At 41.7% G+C, this 14,343-nt stretch overlaps 2 protein-coding genes across 2 annotated transcripts; one reads left to right on the forward strand and one right to left on the reverse strand.

Moving 5' to 3' along the window:
- Positions 1-320: 320 nt before the first annotated feature.
- TAF5 (TATA-box binding protein associated factor 5) lies at positions 321-12,181 on the forward strand. The gene is given in 15 exon segments (XM_018069279.3): positions 321-333; positions 336-613; positions 615-685; positions 687-783; positions 785-836; positions 1,987-2,227; positions 3,395-3,710; positions 4,370-4,533; positions 5,003-5,138; positions 5,653-5,773; positions 6,386-6,515; positions 7,530-7,694; positions 8,592-8,769; positions 8,915-9,092; positions 10,375-12,181. Coding segments are annotated over 15 exon segments (2,358 nt in total). The 3' UTR covers positions 10,593-12,181.
- Positions 12,182-12,663: 482 nt separating this feature from the next.
- On the reverse strand, positions 12,664-13,941 carry ATP5MD (ATP synthase membrane subunit DAPIT). The gene is made up of 3 exons (XM_029958489.1): positions 13,844-13,941; positions 13,660-13,755; positions 12,664-12,784 (listed from the first exon to the last, which is right to left on the reverse strand). Exons 1-2 carry the CDS (start codon positions 13,928-13,930, stop codon positions 13,663-13,665), a joined length of 180 nt encoding a protein of 59 aa, XP_029814349.1. The 5' UTR covers positions 13,931-13,941; the 3' UTR covers positions 12,664-12,784; positions 13,660-13,662.
- Between the last annotated feature and the right edge of the window lie 402 nt (positions 13,942-14,343).

Here is a 14,343-nt window from a genome sequence, read left to right on the forward strand (position 1 = left end):
CTGTTTAACAAACACGAATAAAAGAAGCAGTTTTAGAAATACCTGAAAAACCGAGAGGCCCAGCCCTAATTAACCTAATTCGGAGCACGGCCGCTAAGGCCCCAGAGGGCACACAATCCCAAGGCCATCCTTGGTACCCTCCAAGGAGCCCCGTGAACCCCCTCACAAACCGGCTCCTACCGCTCCTTACAGCCGGAAAGCGCTCCCGCCAGCGTCGCAAAACGAAGCCGTCGCGTGCCCGAAGCAGCGGCGGCTTGCCCGTCCTTTACCCTCACTGTCGCAAGGGCGGTCACGCGTGGCGGCGGCCGCGGCGGCGCAAGATGGCGGCGCTGCATAGGAGCCGGCGGAGGTGGCGGCGGCGCAGCCGGAGCCGCAGGGGGACGCCGCGCCGCCGCCCGCGGTGCCTACCGCCAGCGCCGCCCTCCCGCCGCCGCTCCGCCGCCGCCATGCCGCCGCGGCGGAGGGAGAGGCTACGGCGGGCGCTGGGGATGCGGCACCCGCGAAGCCCGCGGCGCCGGGCCCGGCCGCCTCCCCGCGGCGCTGGACCGGCAGAACGCTCGTGGCCGTGCTGCAGTTCCTGCGGCGCAGCAACCTCGCGAGTACCGAGGAGATGCCTGCGCCGCGAAGCCCGTCTGCTCGGCGACGACCTGGGCCGGCGCGCCTCAGCCCCGCCAGCGCCGGGCTCCTGGGGGCTCCGGCAGCCGACGCGGATCCGGAGAGGCGCTGCTCGGCCGGGGCACCGGCGCTGCCGCCATCGCCATCGGAGGCAGCGTCGCCACTGTTCGCGACTTCCAGCCCTGGGGTGGCCGCAGTTGCCGCCGTGCCGCCGGGGAAAGGTGGGGCCCGCGGCCGCTGCGGGGTCGGTGCCTCCTCCCGGCGGGACCCCTGGGAGAGGGGGCCAGTGTGCCGCTCGCAGCCTCGGGGTTTCCCCGTGGTGCTGGAACACGAGGGTCGGTGTCAGGTCATGCCCCCGAGAGTCTACCCCGGACTTCTGGGAGGTCCCTGTGTGTGTCATTTCCCATGATATCCGTGGAGAAGTCCGGATCTCCTGGAGCAAGGGACCAAGGGTGTCTGTCGTGTTTGAAGGGAGCACTGTCGAAGTGAGAGGTGCTTCCCCTTATCTTTGTGTCCCATTTCGACTAACAGAGTAGCAGGAGACTCTCGATTTCCATTGTAGTTAGCAGGGATGAGAATGGAGGTCTGATGTACAGGCTGCATTTTGATGGAAGCATAAGGTGCTTGTGGATGAGGCATTCTGCATTTCTGGATCGAGTTGCTGGGTACCTGAGATGTCCTTTGGATAATTAATTTCTGAGTGTTGTTAATCAAGGGGTTCCGTGAGGCAGCTTTACAGAATAGTATAATGAAATTTCAGGAACTGATAGTCTGAGTTCCAGTGAATGTACAGCATAAAGTCAGCTTGTTCCTGCCACCACCTAATATGATTGTTTTTATGTAAAAGATAAGACAATGAAAGTGTGTAACGACTGCTGTGTAGAACAGAGCTGTCAGAATGTTAAAAGTGTCCCTGTTCTGTGACAGTTGCGAGGTGCTCTTAGTGAATTGTTCACTTAATGAACTTAAGTTGCTTTTTTACTGGATGCAAAATAACTATAGTGGGTATGTCTTACATTCTGCTCCTCGTTTGAGAGTTTCTAGCCCTAGTGGTAAAGATAACTTATTCTGATAATATTAGTGGCTTCTTCCTTTATATGTATAATACTGGCTGAATTAGGCACTGGGTTAGATACCTTACAGGCAGCTGTTGGCAGGAAAAGCCCAAAAAGCTGCTGGAGGTGCCGGGAAAATCGGCTGCTGGACTGTAAAGTGCCACCACCCTTTCACCTCTGTGGTTTAGACTTGGTGCTGAACAATCACACGGCGTGTTTTGCTTGTTGCCTCACCTGACCAGCGGGTTGTGGCCACTGTTTGCTCACCAGCTCTTCCAGGCTGACAAGCTCTTGTTGTTTGCTGATGGTTTTGCAGTCGGAGGTGCCGTGGTTGTGGAGGATCAGCCAGATGTGAGCGCAGTGCTGTCGGCCTACAACCAGCAAGGGGACCCGACGCTGTACGAGGAGTACTACAGCGGGTTGAAACACTTCATTGAGTGCTCCCTGGACTGTCATCGAGCAGAGTTGTCTCAGCTGTTTTATCCTCTCTTTGTGCACATGTACTTGGAATTGGTCTACAATCAACACGAGAGTGAGGCAAAGTCTTTTTTTGAAAGGTAATTCATTTTCGTTTGTGCATTTGTGTTATTTTGTGTTTGCTGCTTTGGTTAAACCTGTGAGCTACAGTAGCATAGGTTTGTATACATATACATATGTCCATATTATTTTTCTTATTTAAAGTTGAAGAGATTTGAAATCTGAAGTAATGATGCCATCATGGATTGCAGTAACTGTTCTTAAATTGTTTTCCAGTCTCCTGTAGTCTGCATGTGCAGACTACATGCTTTTGAACTGTCCATTGGCAGATTTTGAACCATGTTTATGGTGTGCTGATGGGCTCCTTGCTGCAGAAGTATCAATGAAGAGGTGTTTCATCTTTAGGGAAAGATTGTGGGGTCGTTTTTTAGCACTTGAAAATTGCACTGAGATGCCAAAGTAATTTACACTCTAAGTATTTGCTAATATCATAGCATGTACATTGAAATTCTTCAAATGAGATTAAAGATGTTAATTTATGGCTAATCTATAATTGTCTGCGCTCTTGCTATGTTTCATTTGTTTATTAATTGAAAATAAAATTAAATTTAATTTGTTTTTTGGATTCAGACCAGTTATGAAATACTTCAATCCAAAAGGATAACTGCGTCTCCCTCCACATGATCAGCAAAAATGGTTCTGTAACGATAAATAGTTAAAATGCCCCTTGCCACAACTATTTTATAACAAGTCGAGTAAAAATGGAAAATTCTAAACATATGTTAGGTATTAGATAATGCAAGTGGAGAGTGAGAAACACGTAGACTGTGAAATGTATATATTCATATAATGAATCAGACATAAAGGCATCCAAGTAGTCCTGTGTAATAAAAAATGCCCTGTACTATATGGTACCACAAATTAGGGTTTAATTTCTGGAAATAAACATGTAAGCGTAACTATTTACTTCAGGCAAGAACCCTTTGGGTGTATGACATCCTGAGAGGTTCCATTTGTGTATTCTCTTCATCTTGTTTTTTAACTGCTGAATGCTCTTGCTATGCAGAGTAAATCACTGGTGTATCTTCCCCTGGATGAATTTAATTTCATCAGAAAAATAATCCCATATGTAGTCAGTAGCTTCCAAATGGTCCTTACAGATATGTTTTATGTTCAAGCAATGTAAATAAGTGTGCCCTTAGAAGATAATGTTTTCCTAATAAACCTTTGTTAAATTGTTTCAATAGGTTCCATGGGGATCAGGAGTGCTATTACCAGGATGACCTGCGGGTACTGTCTAGCTTAACCAAAAAAGAGCACATGAAAGGTAATGAGACCATGCTGGATTTCCGAACAAGCAAGTTTGTGCTGCGTATTTCCCGTGACTCTTACCAACTCTTGAAGAGGCATCTTCAGGAAAAGCAGAACAATCAGATCTGGAACATTGTTCAGGAGCATCTTTACATTGATATCTTTGATGGAATGCCTCGCAGCAAACAACAGATAGATGCTATGGTTGGAAGCTTGGCTGGGGAGGCAAAACGAGAGGCTAATAAAGCAAAGGTAGGAGGCAAAGATTTTTGCACTTCCATAATTAAACAAATTTCCCTAGTTTTTTAGGGAGATCCCATAGTATAGACTGACAATTGTAGCTTGAGATCTTAAAAGACAGCATGAACTGAACAAAGGAAGTGAACTGTACAAATAGTTGTTGACAGGAATAGAGAGATCAAGGTATGTCACTCTTTGGTGGAAGAAACTGCTGAACCTTTTGAGAGACAACCTTGTGTCCAGCCCACTGAAATAAACCAATTCATTAATTACTCTGGAGTTTTAAAGTGGACACTTGACTATTTGGCTTCCTCTTTTGTACAACAGATGTAATTTTTACTTGCCACCGGTTGTTACTGCAAGGGCTGTTTGTGTAATACCACAGTACTATACAAATAAATTAGGTAAGGTGTAGGGATTCCACCTTAAGGAAGGGCTAAGAGATGGTGGAAGAACTTATAGTTGTCCAGATCAGTTGCTAAGTAAACCAGAAAAACATGTACTACATTTGTTATGGGCTGAGCAGTAACATATGTGGTAATATTAAACAGAAGTTTTAAAGGGGCAGCTCTATTGCTTGGACTTTTACACTGAAAAGTTGCCATTAAAAAATTAGTTTTTGGTAAGAACAGCAATTACTGTTTTGTCTTGTGTGTTTTATTGGCTTGTAGGTTTTCTTTGGCTTATTGAAAGAACCAGAGTTTGATGTGCCTTTGGATGATGAAGATGAAGAAGGAGAAAATGAGGAAGGAAAGCCAAAGAAGAAAAAACCTAAAAAAGATAATGTAGGGTCAAAAAGTAAAAAGCAGGACCCTAATGCTCCTCCCCAAAACAGGTACCAAGGACATGATGCATAGGGAAGCCTTTAAAATCCAGGCTTGTTGTGCCAAGTCTGCGTTGCTGTTCACATGGCATTTTTAGCAGTTGGCTATTTCAGCTGTACACAGCTTTAGCCATAGAACTTCTAAGGGAGGTAATGGAAACCTTAGCATATAACCCTCTGTCATTGCCCTTCAAGTCAATCTAGATTTCCCTTGATAAAGTTTTACTTAGTTACCCACTAATCTTTTCAGGTCATAATCAATTTATTAATTATCTTGTTCCTCTGCCTGTCTGAAATTCCTGAAGCTACTGGCTTGCTCTCTCATCAGTTAGTCTTCTACATAATCTTTCATTTTTTCTAATTCTTGTTTCTTATTTGAATATTGAGGTATAGGGTTGCATGTGAAGGTTTCACAGTATTTGTTTGGATTAATAATAAGGAAGGTGCTTTTATTTTGTAAAAACATGTGCTTCTTGTGTAGAATTCCTCTGCCTGAACTGAAAGACTCTGACAAGCTGGATAAAGTAATGAATATGAAGGAAGCTGCAAGGCGTGTGCGTCTTGGCCCAGAGTGCCTGCCCTCCATCTGTTTCTACACATTCCTTAATGCTTACCAGGTTGGTGAAAGAAGAGTTTGGATAATATGGAAAAGGGAATCAAAATTATGAACATTACTCTTAAAAAAGAAAGAAGACATAACGGTGTTGGCAAGGGTTATTGGAGTATTTGGAATAGGCATTGCAAAGTTTATGTTCCAAAATGTTCAAAATTCTCTTTAAAGACTCCTTAAACTATAAAATTTCCATGGTCCTTGGTTTTGCTTGGATTTTGCCATAATTCCTTCTTTCACTTTTCCTGTGGGGCCTTAAGTGTATCCTACAGAATGCAGTAGGTGTTTGGCACCAGAAAACTGGAAGGCAGTTACTATTTGTTGTTGTTGACTGTGCTTCATACATAGAGCTTTATTTTTAATAGGGCAAGAATTCACATGTGTTTATGTTTATCCTAGAATAATTCCATCTATTTTTTGTAAATAAGTTGAATTACCTTTTTATTAGTTCTTAGGATTTCGTAGTACTTGAAATGCATCATGACAGGTGCAACCAATATAAATGGATATTTTGTGTCTAGGGTCTGACTGCAGTGGATATTACAGATGACTCCAGCATGATTGTAGGAGGCTTTGCTGACTCTACTGTCAGAGTGTGGTCTGTGACTCCAAAAAAGCTACGTAGTGTGAAAACAGCAGCAGGTAATTAAGACATGTATGAGCATGCATGCCTTGTGACAGCTGTGTTCTGCCTGAACAGGGAAAGATATCTGTGACAGGGGAGTTGTCTTCAGTGGTTAGATGCTTCACTTCATAGAAAAAAATGTGCACAGATGTATGATTACATCTTATGTACTACCATTAGAAACATTCTAAAGGAATGAGAAATCTGGTCATGTACCCCTGCTGTGAGGTGGTCAGTGCACAGAGCTTGGAATTAGCCATAGCTAGTATGGAACTGGCCATAACTAGTGTGGAACTAGCCATCTTGCTTCTTAACTGGATGGTAACCACTGGGTGTAGTGGACAGTTAGATTTAGGTGATCTAGGCAAGAGACTAGAGGTATCCTGGAGGACATGATAGGAGGGAACTGAGAAGGATTGAGGAGAAGGTCCTGTAGCTCAACACCTACACAAATTCATGGAAACTAGGCTTCTTTAATTCTGCTGTTTGTGTTATAATGTATTGTGGTGGAAACTGGATACCATGCAAACATTTCTTAATCTTGATATTTAACTGAGATGATGTCATGATGACATTTATTTTTGAACTTCTGACAGTTATTCTGATACATGAACTTTGAAATCTTGCAGACCTCAGTCTTATTGACAAAGAATCGGATGATGTCTTGGAGAGGATCATGGATGAGAAAACAGCAAGTGAGTTGAAGATTTTATATGGTCACAGTGGACCTGTCTATGGCACCAGCTTCAGTCCTGATAGGTAAAAGCTAACTAGTTTGCTTGTCTTCAGTTTTAATTGCATGCTAATGAATGAAAACCTACTCTCAATGAAGCTTATTCCAGGTTAAAGCAATTCTTGTTCATGTAGCTTGTAAGAAACTATGCAAGTGCTCATAATGCTCCGGGTGTTGAGCACTGTCAACTCTTACTGAAATCAATGGAAGCTGAGAATACCAGCACTGTTTTGGAGGTTCATAGATAGCAAAATAGACCATCTATTTTGCAAACTGTAGTTTAAGCTGGGTTTTAACTAACTGAGATAGAGGAATACTGCAGCACTGATTTAACTTATAGTATTGCAAAATATAAAACCAGAATCTGTAGCACATCATTACACTTCAAATTTCTCATATTCTATTGAGACATTTTCAAAATGTATCAGTGTCTTTAAAATAAGAGATTTAAACCCATTACATAGTTATGGGAGTCTGGACAGTAGAAAAAAGGTTTAAATGTCTCAAGTTTTGCTTTTGCTTGTGTCTAGTCGGGAAACAACCATCACAGAAACACAGCTGATAAGTGAACTTTGAGTGGAACATTATAGACTATGTGTTCATAGTCTATAATTATTAATTGAGAATGTGAACACGATATGATTTCTATTTCAAGAAATCCTGAAATTTTGTTCAGAGTTACATTAAAAGATTTTTTAAAAGTAACATAGCATAGCAGTTTACTAGTAATGTTTTCATATAACTGGAATTCCTGAGTAAAGACCAACTCTGTGGTGTGGGGGGTTTTTTCTCTCTCCCCTCAGTATAGAATTAATCATCAGTGTCCAATCTTCTCTTTTGCATAAGGGCCTAGGACTGGATTTTGCTTGAATTGGTTATTGTTGCTTACCCCACCAAAATGCTGATTTATGTGTGACATGCTAAACAGGTGCTGCTCAGGGGACAGTTTTATCATGGACATTTTGCAGTGTTTATGCAATGGTTACACAGCCCCAGTGTGAGCTGGATGTGTAATACACTGTACTTTCCTCCTGTGACAGGAACTATCTGTTGTCCTGTTCTGAGGATGGCACTGTCAGATTGTGGAGTCTCCAAACATTCACATGTTTGGTGGGATATAAAGGACACAACTATCCAGTATGGGATACACAGTTCTCTCCTTATGGTTATTATTTTGTGTCAGGGGGACACGACAGAGTGGCTCGGTAAGAAACTGGATGTGTTTTTTATTTGTCTGGGTCAGTTTGTGGTGGATTAACCCTGAAAGTGATTTGCTGATATACTCTAGTCTACCCTATTACTGAAAATTAATTTTATTTCATGTAGTTAAAATACTGAAGAAATGTTTTAATGTAGTTTTACTATTTTTTTCAACACACATCATATTATCTGATGACTAAAGAGATGATGTCCTCTAATGTGACTCCTCTGATTAGAAGTATTCTCTTCCAGTTGTTTACCAGCTTGACAGAATATTCTTTATTTCTCACTTCTGAGGTATATTTTTCAAAAAAAAAAATCTCCTGCTAATTTAATGAAATGACCTGTATGAAATCACTACATAATTACTTTTATTTCTCACTGAGCTACAGGTCATAGAATCACGGAATAGTTTGGGTTGGAAGGGACCTTTAAAGTCATCTAGTCCAACTCCCCTGCAATGAGCAGGGACATGTTCAACAAGATCAGGTTGCTCAGAGCCCCGTCCAACCTGACCTTGAATGTTCCAGGGATGGGGCATCCACCACGTCTCTATGCAACCTGTACCAGTGTTTCACCACTCTCATTATAAAAATGTCTTCTTTTATCTGGTCTAAAGTTACCCTCCTTTAGTTTAAAACTGTTATCCCTTGTCCTGTTGCAACAGGCCCTGATAAAAAGTCTGTCCTCACATTTCTTACAAGTACTGAAGGGCCACAATAGGGTCTCCCCAGAGGAAACTCTTCTCCAGGCTGAACAGCCCCAACTCTCTCAGCCTTTCCTCGTAGGAGAGGTTCTTCAGCCCTCTGAGCACATTTGTGGCTTCTTCTGGAGCTGCACCCACAGGGACAGGTACTGAACTTCTTTAGGGTTCTTTTTATTAATAAAGCTTTTCTTTTCAGTCTGTGGGCAACAGATCACTATCAGCCACTACGGATATTTGCTGGCCATCTTGCTGATGTCACGTGTACCCGATTTCATCCGAATTCCAACTATATTGCCACAGGCTCAGCAGACAGGACTATACGGCTCTGGGATGTTTTGAATGGGAATTGTGTAAGAATATTCACTGGACATAAGGTAAAGCCATATCATTCAGTGTAAAAGAGATTTTACTTCTGTGATGAGATTCTAAACAATACTGTTTCAAACAAACACAGCGTGACTGACTGAATGTGAGTAGACTTAATTAACTTGTTTGGTTGCCCCTCAATGTCTATTTTAGGGACCAATTCATTCATTGGCATTTTCCCCTAATGGAAGATTCCTGGCTACTGGAGCAACAGATGGAAGAGTTCTGCTATGGGATATCGGACATGGCTTGATGGTTGGCGAATTGAAAGGGCACACTGACACCATCTACGCGCTCAGATTCAGTAGAGATGGGGAGATTTTAGCATCAGGTAAAATTCACCAGAAACAGTGAAGTTTCCATCGTGTTCCATAAGTCTGAACAGGAATGATATAATTGGTTCCTTAAATTGAGAAAGACAAAGAATCAATTGCTTAGCAAAAGCAGCAACTTAAAACTGCTGGTACAAAGGCTTCACTGAAATGTGACCCCTCACCCTTCCAGGAACGGAAGGTGTTATGCACTTAGATGATAGTGAAGGTTGTGAATCTGTACAGTGTTGGGGGTGGAATCTGCTGCAATAACCCTAGGGCAGACAAAAAGTGGCTGGACTAGAGAGGTGCAGGATACTGGAATGGGATGGGACTGGGAATGCAGAGGGACTAAAGAAAGAGGAAGGGATAGAAAGGAATATGAGTTATCCACACCCTTACTATTTCTTCATGGTAGATTTTTGATGTAGATATGGACATATAATATTAATGAACAGGCCTGTGAGCAGCAGAACTTGTGAAGCTTGCTTGTGTTTCCTTCCTGTCTACATGGGTTCTCTGGTGTCTAATATATTAGAGCTCCTTTGCCAGTTTTCCCTTCATGGAGGCACAAAGTTTTGTCTGTGTTCAGTGAACTTTTTTTAAAAAATGTGTAGTTCTTTCATGAATTTGAAACTTAGTCTGTTTTGTCAACTGCCTGAAATTAGCCAATAAGTTGAAGAAATGATGGACAGACACTAATTACATGAGGGTAATTTCCTCATGAAACCAGGCTAGGAATATTCTAGATTTGTTTAGTAATATGTTCCTAAATACAGTGCAGTGAGATTCCTCTGGGAGCTACTGCTGCAGGAGTGAAAGCAAACAGATAGGGTACAGGTTTGATCCAGCCTGCTTAGTGGTTATTCCAATTTATCTGCCAGTGCTCCAGTGAAAGCACAGGCCACTGAGCTTGCAAAATTCCACTGTATTCCCTATACCATACAAAGAAACTCTTATTATGTGACTTAAAATCATAAACTTTACCTGGATCACATCACCTACCACTGAAAAGGAGGACCAGCCCACAGGATGGTCCTGCTTTTTCAGTAGTAGGTGATTTGATCCAAACCCAGGTGTTTTGAGAGCAGTTCTTTTTGCTTTGTCTGCAGGACACCAGCTTAGACTACAGGAAAGCTGAAATCCTGGTAACTTTTATGTGTGTATGCAGTATGTTAGATGCTTGCTATAGTCTCTTGCTTTCAGAGCTTTTAGTTCTGTTAACATGCTCCCCAGCAACATTTTTATATACCATTTTATTAATAAAATACCTTTAAACTGTTGTGTGGTTTTTCTTTTTAGGTTCAATGGATAACACAGTTCGTCTGTGGGATGCTGTGAAGGCATTTGAAGATTTAGAAACTGATGACTTTACTACAGCCACTGGACACATAAACTTGCCTGAAAACTCACAGGACTTGTTACTGGGTACATACATGACCAAATCAACCCCAGTTGTTCATCTCCATTTCACACGCAGGAACCTGCTGCTGGCTGCGGGAGCCTACAGTTCACAGTAAATTGGGAGCTGAGATGGACTGTGCCAAGGCATTGCAGAACTGACCTCAGGATGTGAGACAAGGAGAAATGTCTTGTACAGAAGGATCCCCACGAGTCTGTTGCAGGGAAAATGGAACTGTGTAAATTAATGCAGGCGGCGTTTCTCAGTTCTGCTGTTTCATATTTATCTGCAGTTTGAAACTGCTGGAGATTGACAAGACATCATGGCTGTAAAAGAAGGAACTGTTCGTGGTGCTTTTGATACATATTTATGTATATATGAAATGAGCTGTCTCCTCTCAGAGATGGTACTGAGCTCTGCTGAAACTTGTGAAAAGTTAACAGCCTTGATGATTTTTTTAAAGCACTTAATTTATGGTTAGTAAATGTTTCATCAGTCTCAAACACAAGCAAAAACTGTCCAGTTTCAGGAAAGAAGACTGTAATTTGATTCACTATATCCTGTGCTGGGCAGCAGGTTTGGTGAGAGGATCACAGCAACAACCAGGGCGGAGCCGCTCTGACACTCCAATGCTTGTGGTCATGGAACAGCCGTGAAGCTCTGGGCACAGGTTTTATCAGCCAAGTGCTAAGTCCTGAAAAGATTTCGAACTCTTGTGCTCTTTTGAGGTGTCAGAAACACAGATCTTGTTACTCTGTTTTTCACAGGTAGCCAGTACTGTCAGTGTGACAAGCAACCAATGTGAACTTTATTTACTTTCATACTTTATTGAATGAGAAAATAAAAAGGGGGACTGATGCACAACTGAAATACTCACTATTAAAAAAGTGGACTTAAACCCTTTACTTTGTATTAGATCTAAAAGAACTTTAAAAACCTGTGTCCTTTCTACATAAGGTTTAACATAAAAAATGTAAGAAAGCTAAGAAATTGAAACAATATAGCATAGTGAAAGGATAAGTGTATGATCAGTTTGCTTTTGAAAGGCCAGCCTGTCTGCTTAAGTGACAGTTTCCACCCACAAAAGCATTGTACCACAGTGAGTCCTCCTGAGCAACCAGTAAAGCTCAGTGGTTTATTTCTAAAGAACAGTGAAACATGCAGAACACTGAGGAGTAGTGTCTGATTTTGAACAGAAACTGCCACCACTAAAGGCCAGGCCCAGTGTGGTGTGGGTTTGTTCTCATTTTCAATCTCTTACAGGATGTATGGAGGGAAATCTGTTGTGTGTTCCTCATCACTTCCCAGGAAGGGCTTGAACACGTAAACACTCTGCTGGCTCTCTAGTGAAAATAAAAACGTGTCATTTCTAAGGCCGAGTAAATGGAAAACTACCTCCCCTCTCATCTCTTCTCTGGCTCTAACTCTTGGAGTAAAGGTATTCTGCAGGCATTATACATCAAAATAAAGTGTGGAAAAGTCACTAGAAAGCTCACTTAGAAATTTTCTTTAAAGAAAAAAGGTTAAAATTAAATTATTATGATTTTATTTGTCTGATGGTATCTCAACAAAATTTCCTAGCTCTCAGTATAACCAGTTGGATTTAAGTACAATTTTTTGACAGCTTAAAGAAAACACTGCCACATTCTGCCTTTGTATTTTGTACAGTTTTATACTTTTGATATTACAATAAATACTAAAACCACATAGCTTGTGCCTGTATGTTACACGAAGATACTTTCTTCCCTTGATGGCTGTGATGGAAGCAAGAGCAGTGCTTGGAACTGTGAGCACTCTGCTAAGAGAAACAAAGTAACCAGAAATGGTTACATTGATGAGTAGCCATGTCATATAAATATTGTTGTAAAGGTGGGTTCTAGCTACTTTATTACGCTGTTACAACCACCATGATTCAGCCAGAACATGGAACACAGCTGAAGCCATCTGTGCAGCAAACATGCTCATAGGAAAGGAAAACTAGGTTTGTTCATCAGGGCCAGCACGTACAAATGGCTTTAAGAAAAAAAAAAGCCCTTGAACACTTCCTAGGTTACTGCTGGGAGCTCAGAACACCTTAAGTTTGCTGTTGTTGAAACACATCCTAAACAGTAGTGATAGGGATCAGCTGCTCCATCTCCACTACAAATAATTATTTTTGACAAGAAAAAAAAAGAGAAGTGCCACACATAAGCTTTTTTGCACCATTTCATATTTCCAATAAAACAAGTAATTATTTATATTTTATTAGCAGAACAGGCCATCAGCTTGCATTACAGTGACATAGATTGGAGGTTCAGACATGCCAGCAACCTGCCAAGAGAACAGAGATCAAACATAGCAAGTCTTGCACGGCGGTAACTGAGAATCCCCCTGCCCCAGGCCCAAACAATTTTAGTTACGAGCAAACAGATTTCAGCACACTCAGGAAGAAGTGACTGATGTCCCCTTAACACACAACAACAGTGCTCAAGCTTATCGTGTTATATCCCCTTTTGCAGGCTATGAGGACAGCCCATAGCTTGCATTTTGTCATGAAAATGCCATTTCAGTGGAAATCCTGTATTTGAAAGTGACTCCAAAATTTTGTAACACTGTGTTGTTGCTATACAAGTCCAGTCACTTCTGCATGAGCCTTGAATAATGAGGGGTGCAACATACACAGTTCCATCATACAGTGCTCCTTTACTTGGTTCAAAGAAAGGTTTTAACAGAATGCATTAATCTCTATTTGGAATTCTAATACAACCAAGAAGTAAGTCCTCAAGTACTACTTTATTATTTCAATAATCTATAAAGCAAGTTATCCCTATTTTACAGCAAAAGCACAGACCAGAAGCACCTAATAGTCATAGGCAGACCTCAATGCAAGATCCTTCCAGTCCTTCTTCCTTGCTTACTCTTCCTCCCTGCATCCTGCCCCAGTCCCATCTACCATGTCAGAAGAAAAAGATACATACTGGTATGCCATACTTTCTACACTCCCTATAATAGCTCACTTCATCCAGAATGCCCCCAAATAAGTAGATGCTATAGTTTATCTGAGGTTTAAAATTATAAATACTAAGTTCACATGCCTGTGTTTATCTCTCTCTCACTGCATTGTCTTATTGGCAACTTGTCCTTCATCACTTCTTCCTGAGCTGGCATTGAAGCATTTTGGTCCTGGAACAACATCAGCCACTTACCATTTACTTATCTGCCACAGCAGGAGTTTGCTTCTTAGGCCTAAACTTGAAATACAGGGCGATGAGTGCAACAGCTGAGTATGTTGCTATTACATACTGGAAAACAAAGTTAAATTTAGTTTCAGTCTAAATCCCAGAAAACACCATTATACTAGACTACAAAACTTAATGTACATATACATACATTCCTTCTGCCTATGATGGTATAGGAATTAAAGTACTTCTGAAATCCAGTGAACTGGTGTTGAGATCCCGAGTCATGGCCAGCCATGGCTGCTTGTCCTAACAAGCAATACAGGACAGTCAATTAATTTAAAGTCAGTTGGACAGGATAGGAAAATCAAATCCATCTCTACACTGAGCTTCCCCTTTCCACTGTCAGCTACTAAACCTGCTTTCAGGACACTCAACAAGCAGGGGACACACATAAAGGAGCAGGCACATCCAGAGCACTGTATTTTGAGGTACAAAACAGCTGACATGAGCAGATAAGCAAATGAGGGGTTCTGAAGGGAAGAACATTTATGATTTGCAGAGTTCATTCAATCAAGTTTAAACATGAAAAAAAAGCCAGGATGATGATTATAAAAGGGAAAATTCCTCAAAGCACTTATAAAGAAGAGACTTGCCAGTCCCGCCTACCAACCATTGAACTCAGATAAATTTCTACCAACTGTTCTGGAA

This window comes from Manacus vitellinus, unplaced genomic scaffold, assembly GCF_001715985.3.
Source record: "Manacus vitellinus isolate BGI_N305 unplaced genomic scaffold, ASM171598v3 scaffold_15_pilon, whole genome shotgun sequence".
Taxonomy (NCBI): domain Eukaryota; kingdom Metazoa; phylum Chordata; class Aves; order Passeriformes; family Pipridae; genus Manacus; species Manacus vitellinus.

Coding starts and splice junctions, on each gene's coding strand:
- ATP5MD (XM_029958489.1), bottom strand. CDS start 13,930: ATGGCTGGCCATGACTCGGGATCTCAACACCAGTTCACTGGATTTCAG. Junction 13,756..13,843: donor CCATCATAGGCAGAAGGAAT/GTATGTATATGT, acceptor TTTGTTTTCCAG/TATGTAATAGCAACATACTC.